The sequence below is a fragment of the Hoplias malabaricus genome, chromosome 6 (genome assembly GCF_029633855.1).
Source record: "Hoplias malabaricus isolate fHopMal1 chromosome 6, fHopMal1.hap1, whole genome shotgun sequence".
Classification (NCBI taxonomy): Eukaryota; Metazoa; Chordata; class Actinopteri; order Characiformes; family Erythrinidae; genus Hoplias; species Hoplias malabaricus.
In genome coordinates, this window is record NC_089805.1 from 44,278,850 (window position 1) to 44,286,907 (window position 8,058).

Genomic DNA, 8,058 nt, shown 5'->3' on the forward strand with positions numbered 1-8,058 from the left:
TGTCTGCTACAGCAACTCAGGGACCAGCACGCCATGCCTATGTAGGTGCGATGAAGAGAACACTGATGCAACAGCAGGATATATGTTTATTTAAAGGTGAATGAAATTGTGAATGGAAGTGCTTTTTCATGAAAACTGGGATAATAGGTGTCCTGAGATTGATGATCAATTTTCGCGGGACAGACAGTAAAAAAAAGAGAACAATCCCAGGAAAAGCAGTACAAGTGGCAACACCAAATTCAAAAGAAATGTTGGGCTTCTCTGTTGGCTGCAGTGTGATGTGAGATCTGTTCCCCAGCTTTAAACTAACTGTAAATCATGAAGGTTTTTTTAAAGGAAGAAAACTCACTCAGGTCTGTCTTTCTGAATGCTTTAATAAAACAAAAGGCAATAAAAAGCAGTGCAGCAAAACATTGTGTGTTCTCTTTTTACCATAATGGTAGTCAGAACATGTCCAATATTTTTACTTTATGTATTCTGAAATTATTTCCATTTTAAACTGTGCCAGAATTTCATTCCACAAAAACAAGTTAGTTTTAATTAAACTTAATAGCTCTTTTTTTCTGTATAAAAGGGAAGAAAAAAACTTCAGTCACTTTTTTTTTTTACTGTTTTCACTGTCTGAAATTGGCAATAAGCATTTGATTTACTAAACTAATAGCAGGCACCTGATTGTCACTTGTTAATTATAACCCTTGAAGTGGAGGGTATTGGTGTAATTCTGGAGCTTCCACAGGTCTTTTACCAGAATTCCATTTCTTGATTGAAAGATCTTGACCAGAGGGGCAGCCATAAGAGATGGTTTATAATCCCCACACTTAGAACCATGGAGACTTGGAGCACATTTTACAGAATAGGAGAAAAAGAATGTGCCGTATTTAAAATAACATGCGTCTTTCACAACTCCGCTTTTCAGAGAAAATGAGCATGTTCCCAGAAGGTCACTGTTCCAGTAATTATCTGCATCATACACTTCAAAAGTGAGTCTTTCACTCATTGACAATCTGATGGGACCAAAATCAAATGATTCATTCCAGCGGGGATTATCATTATTATTAATCACTGCAGTGCGTCTGATTATGTTCCCATATTTGACTTGTACAATAGCATCAGTTTTGTCAAATACGTCTCCATATAAACCATTGGCATAGAGATTGTAAACCCTCAGTGATGCAAGACCTTTTTCAGGTGGGCAGCAATTGGACATTATATTTTGATTTGCTTCACAAATACATGCACAACGATCTCTGGCACTGTTCTTGTGGCCTATCTTACAAGACCCAGAGCAGACATTTTTCAAGGCATTTTTAAGAATATACTTTTCTACAGCCTCCTTCAGGCCCACTCTGGCATGATGTGTTGTCTTTAGCACTGAATGCAGAGGGCGCAGGTTGTATGTCACCACGTCTGGGATGGTCTTCAGTGATTTCAGCCAATTGTTCAGAGCTGTTTTATGTGAAGTGCTGGAAAAGAGAAGATCCTCACCATTGATGTGTCCTCCTATAATCTCTGTCTGTCGCTCACTAAACATCGAGCTGAACTTTTCATTGGTCTTCATCTTGGACTGTAGGTCTCTACAGTGTTTGATCTCTGTGCTCAATGTGGCAGTTTTGTATGTTCCTGATGCCTCCACCTCCAGACAGTCTTTGACAGCTGTGTCTGTGAGGCCGTTCATTGCTGCTTGGCAGGTTCTGATTGCTGTTACTGCTTTCATCTTGCCACCCAACTCCACAGTTGTGATATAGTGTGTACCAAACCTGTCAATTATTTCTTCATAAGCTTCTGAATTAGGGTCTTTTGGAAGAGACTGCACAGCTTGAAGAAACTCCTGATGCAGTGAAGGTGTTTTTTTTATCTGGTACCTGTGTGGAAATATTAAAAATGTTTTTAATTAAAATCACAAACTTTAAAGCTTGAGATCTTACTTTCAAAGCAGCCAATCAGGACAGAGTTTAGTTACATATGTTAGTCATAAAAGTACAGTAGGCATAAAGATGGATAAATGTTCTTGTTTCTATCAATGGGGTTAACTAATGTATTTCTCAACATACTTCATTTTCAAATAATATATTAAAAATGTAAAATTTAATATACATACATTTTGCAGTGTTACATTCAGCAAATAAGTAATGCACTAAAATTCATAATATCAATCATGAAATAACTTTATAGCAAACAAGAATGTCTCACTTGTAGAATGCACATTGGATGATGTGTTTGGTGAAGCTGAACTTGTCTTCCTTTGACTTCTCCATACCGAACCGTGCCTCACGAGAGTGAGTGCCTCCTACTGATACTGAACCCAGCAACTTCACATTTAGTCCAACTTTCCAGTTATTGGTGACTGATGAGGTAGAATCATTCACTAGAGCTTCACTTGACTCGTAGATCTTGCTAGAAACCTTCATTGAACATTTGGGGAGTGATCTCCAGAAAACCACAGCAGCTGGAGTTTTCTGTTTCGCGTTATTTAGGTACTCATTTTTAACAAGGTGGCAGCTGCCATTCCCTATGTCCCACTTGTCCATGTCAATGACATAAGACCCTTTTCTCTCCATTTTCACTATATCAAAGCCCTCTCCACCGAGATTGTGCCCAGGAACAAAGTCAGCTTGCTCACAGTCAGCTGGAGAGCCTAGTTCCATTTCTTCTTTACCACTGCCCAAGAACAGAAGATGGAAGAAGATCCAGCTCTTCACAAGACATTGCCAAATCTGCCCCATCATCTGAAATGAAAAAAAGGTAATTTCCTAAATAAACAAGAGAAAAGATCTTTTGAGATTTATGGCACCCAAAGCATTTATAAACCAGATCAAGGCACTTGTGTTTTGTCCACAGGATGAATCTTAATCTATATCACTTACGTGTCTTGTAACTTTATCTGAGATATGAATCATGTAAAACCCAATGTCTCAGGTTAAATACTGGAAGAGGGTGGGACTTCCTTTGATCTTTAACATGCGTCAGACATTTATCATTGCCTATTTATGGTTATACACTTAGTGAGGTTTTGATTTCATAAAGTTTATTGGTTGACATCTCTAGACATTTTTTCAAGATGCACACTGATGTATAAACCACACTATACATGCTAAGCAATATTTGCAGGAGTCTGTGGAGCTCTTCTAATGAACACACATATGAACCATATCTACATTTTATTAGCCCTACTTGCTTGTCAAGTCTTAGCATTGGCCATATTCTGTAACCACTTCACCTTAATCAGAATTGCAGTGAATTCAGAAAATGAGAACAAACCAAGAGGAACAGAGAGGAACTAAGACTCACAGGTGGAACCCCATCTTTAGTTAAAATAGAAACAAACCAGTAAAGCAGTAAGAAAGAGGATATATGGATATGTGAAGTATATCAACAAACACACCACGCTAAGCTAAGCTCTGGTGACATTTAGGTGCATGCATACCGACATAAAGACGAAAACTGATCTGACCAATTATGTCACATACCCATGAATATGTATCAGATCTAAAACCACATATATGTGACTCAAATTGGATTTTACATGTCCACATGTCACTCAGCAAAAATTATTATTATTATTTGAATGTCTACAACCATGATCAATCCATTGAAATTACCCCAGTGGACTCCAGTTAAGATATAAAAACATCTCAAAAATGATCAAGAGAAACAAAAGGCTCTCAGAGCAAAAATGTATGTGTCATATCAAAGGATCTGAATAGTTACAGTATGTCCAAGAAAAATTTGTTTTCCTTTATAACGCAATTTGTAAAATTCAGTTTTTACCTGTTCATTATGGAGTATTAAGTTCAGCTTGGCAATGAAACTGTTCTGATCTTTATTTCCAGCTAACAGGACACAATAAGGAGTGTGAGCTGTAGCCAAGGCAGACCTGTTAAGAACAGTGTAATGGAAAAGCTCGAAAAACCTACTGTAGTGTTGTGGATAATATTGCTGACTAACATGGCAAGCCGGGCTTCCCCATCCGGGTAAGCACACCACATTACACTAACAGTTCTTATCTATCACTGGAATATAATTACATTATAAATGTATTATTTAGAAATGACTCTGCTATGAGGTTATGCTAAATGCCATGAATGCATATTGACAGCAGTAGTGCATTAGCACAGCTAGACAATGCTGCATTTACACAGAAAATGGAAAAAAATGTAATCTACCTCACTATGCTACTGAGATGCAATTTCGTTTGAGATCTGGTGAAAAGCAGGTTTGATTGGACCTCATGCTCAAGTACAACTCTTTCTTTACAAGGAGCAATTGCTAACATATGTTCAGCCAGAGTATGCAACATTTATTCAGTATGCGCTCTATTACAGAGATAATGAGGCTTGAAAATGTGACAAACTGAGTAAATAAGATTTTCAAACTCTTAGCATTTTTCTTCCAAAGCAACAATGAGCAGAAATTAGTAGAAAAAACTATTTCACTCAATTTGAACCAATCATGATGATCTCTGATCAACTGATTACTTAGCCAAGTTTTTCAGTGATGATTTAGAATGCTGAACTGCTCACACACACACTACTCAGCAACCTCATGAATTACCACCTATACCCAACTGTGACTTTGAAAATCAGGCAGGCACTCAACTACTTTAACCAGCCTCCAGGCTTCATATCCCGGTATTTGCACTACTGACACCGGGTCTGTTTATATTGGTACTGTCACTTAAGCTCCTCATCAGACCTAACTGATTCTATTTTTCAATAGAACCGGTATGAACTTGTTCACTTTATTTTGTTGCTATACAATTATCTTGCACTACTGTTTACTCTGTCCTGTACATCCAGTATCCTACCTCCAAATCAGGTTATTATCTTCAGTCAGTGTCCCATTGTCTCATGTATGTCTCTCAGTGAGCTGCTGGTATTTTATGTTCTGCACTTGTCTTCTGTTGTCCTGCACTTGTCTCCTGTTTGTTCACTTTCATATATTTATATACTTAGCTTAGTTGAATTTAGTCTATTTTTTGTCAAATGTTACTGCATCTTGGAGAGAAGAGTAACGTAATTTCAATCCTTTGTATTAGGACTGAGGCTGCTCCTATGTGTCATTGCTCATTTGCATAAAGCTGCACAAAGTTCATTTGCAGAGATGAACTCTGTTGCATTGCTCTGATCACTCACTTCACACAGCCTTGCATCACACATTTGTATCAGCTCAGAGTAAAGGTGTGACATTTTCACACTTTTTTGATCTCTGGTTTTGCTGTGAATGCTTCACTGAAAACAAGAGCAAAGAGAATCTAGGCAAGCCTAGTTTTGCCGGACCAACATTAGCCATATAGCAACTGTCACAGAGGTATTTGTTTACATATGGTTTGATTGTGAGTGTGTGGTACAGAAAATACAGTAACTTAATGAAGAAATATTTAAAGATAAATAGACGATCTACCACAAAAAGAACAAAGAAGACAAAAAACATTTTGTTGATTTTAAGAATTGCAATTAGTAATTGTAACTGGTCAGAATAAAAGTTTAAATGTGGGTGTGTGAGGCTCTATGGAGATTTATAAACATACTAATGCCATGAAATGTCTCCACACCAATAAGACACACACTCACGTAAAATAAGACAAATTCAACTGTCCTCTTCTCTCTGTGAGATATGATACTGTGTAAATGTTGCCGAGTTGAGAGCCGTCCTGAGTTTGTGAACTAATTTATGCTGAGCCAAGGTCCTGGGCAACGTCCATGGTGTCACGTCAAACACAGCTCCTGGAGCACACCAACTTGTGGGTGTTCCTGTGTTGTTTCCTATTATTCAGCCATGGTTTGTGCTGAAGATCGTCCCATTCTTTGATTCCAGTTGGGAACAAACTCGTTTCCAAACCAGTTTATGTCGGTGGACACTCGCTGAATGGTTTCAGATTTAGTTCACAAACTGACATGTGAAATATGTTGAACTAACAACAGACGGTGTTGTAGCACCACCTTAATTTCTCTCTCTAAAATACAGCTGAACTAACACTTCCTAATCATTCATGTGTGTTTCAACATTAGGAGCCAATCAGTCAGTAAGTGAAAATACCTCTTCTTGGCCAGCCAGGTAGGTGGTCTGGCAAAATTTACAATGTAGAAAATAATAAAAAACAAAGAAAAATCATTGAGTTGTCCAAACTTTTGACACATTCTGTTTTCTTGTTTTTCTCAAATTGTTGTAACATGGAAAAGTACCTGTAGGTGAGTGGACCAGTGAGTTTTGGGCTGCACCAGTCTGTAGGATATTTATTCATAAGATGCTCTGCAGACTAATGTAAAACAGTGAGCTGCATGGGGAAATGGGCTCAAGTGCAGACAATCAAAACACAGAGACCCAAACAAAATAAAACCCTACTGAAAGCAAAGAGAGAGCTAGGAAGAGTGATTCTAAAATTGAAATTTTAAAGTGAAAACTGTTGTTTTATAAGAGATCTGAAAACCCACTGCAGCACTTGGGTGGGTGTATGAGTTGTTGATAATAAAAAGGGAAAACCTAGGATGTCAGGGGAAGACTGATCAGCCCAAAACAACTGAGCTAAATGAAAGAGGCAAAAAAGGGCTTCCCAAACAGAAGTGAGAAAAGGAAACAAGAACTCACACACACTGAAAACACACACTGAAAAAAGAAACCTAATACTGAAATGGGTCTGGGTTTCCCTTAAATAAGAGAGGACCAGGTGGAGCTGATTGCCTCAAGTTAAGGTGTAGTGGTTTTATGACTCCCTCTGTTGGCCAGGAGTGGCTTAGCAGGCAAACCTGTCCCAGCCACATGCCTTATAACAATAAAAGGCTCTTGAGGGCTGGGAGATTACAGTACATGAGCCAAAGTTAAAAACTGTTTTTTGGAGCCCCCAAAGCACTTCAAAGTGCTTTAAGGGGTTCGCTGATAGCACTAAAGGTATGAAAAATCTTCTATAGAACTTGGCAAATCCCAGGAAGCTTAGAAATTGCTTCAGAGTGCTGGGTTTGGGTCAGTTGACTACAGCCTAGACTTTGGTGCCAGGCATAGTAATCCCTGTGCTGCAGATAATGTAAGAGAATAGCAACATCCTCTGAACTTGAAATTTATACTTCGCTCCTTTTTCAAAGAGCTTGTTCTCCAACTGAACTCTGGTGATTGTGAGCTGAGGGAGTAAACTCTGAGCTGACTGTAAACTGAGGGGAGTAAACTCTCAGCTGATTGTAAGCTGAGGGGAGCAAACTCTGAGGTGATTGTGAGCTGAGGGGAGCAAACTCTGAGGTGATTGTGAGTTGAGGGGAGTAAACTCTCAGGTGATTGTTCGCCGAGGGAATAAACTCTCAGGTGATTGTGAGATGAAGGAAGTAAACTCTGAAGTGATTGTGAGCAGAAGGGAGTGAAATCTGAACTCTGAGGTGATTGTGAATTTTGAGGTGACTGTGAGCCAAGGGAAGTAAACTGTTAAGTGATTGTGAGCTAAGGGGAGCAAATTATGAGGTGATTAAGAGCTGAAGGATTAAATTCTAAGGTGATTGTGAGCTGAATGGAGTAAACTCTGAAGTGATTGAGTGGTGGGGAAAAGATGCAAATCTATGTCAGAACTGAATATGGTTCTTAGATAAAATCCAATTATTTATATTTACATTTTCCATTTACAATTTCAGAAGGGGGCAGCACGGTGGCGCAGCAGGTAGTGTCGCAGTCAACACAGCTCCCTGGAGGTCATGGGTTCGATTCCCGCTCCGGGTGACTGTCTGTGAGGAGTTTGGTGTGTTCTCCCCATGTCTGCGTGGGTTTCCTCCGTGTACTCCGGTTTCCTCCCACAGTCCAAAAACACACGTTGGTAGGTGGATTGGCGAGTGTCCGTAGGTGTGTGTGTGTGTGTGTTGCCCTGTGAAGGACTGGCGCCCCCTCCAGGGTGTATTCCTGCCTTGTGCCCAATGATTCCAGGTGGGCTCTGGACCCACCGTGACCCTGAATTAGATGAGCAGTTACAGATAATGAATGAATGGATGAATTTCAGAAGAGCTTGTTTCCATTAGTAACCTTTTGATTTGCCAAACAAGCCACATGAGCTAAGCAAGTATCATGCACACGATTTTAACTTGCTAA

At 39.2% G+C, this 8,058-nt stretch overlaps 1 protein-coding gene across 1 annotated transcript; it reads right to left on the reverse strand.

The window, feature by feature from the left end:
* Window positions 1-416: 416 nt before the first annotated feature.
* Window positions 417-2,723, reverse strand: LOC136700317 (perforin-1-like). The gene is made up of 2 exons (XM_066675612.1): window positions 2,191-2,723; window positions 417-1,862 (listed from the first exon to the last, which is right to left on the reverse strand). Exons 1-2 carry the CDS (start codon window positions 2,721-2,723, stop codon window positions 683-685), a joined length of 1,713 nt encoding a protein of 570 aa, XP_066531709.1. The 3' UTR covers window positions 417-682.
* Window positions 2,724-8,058: the final 5,335 nt, after the last annotated feature.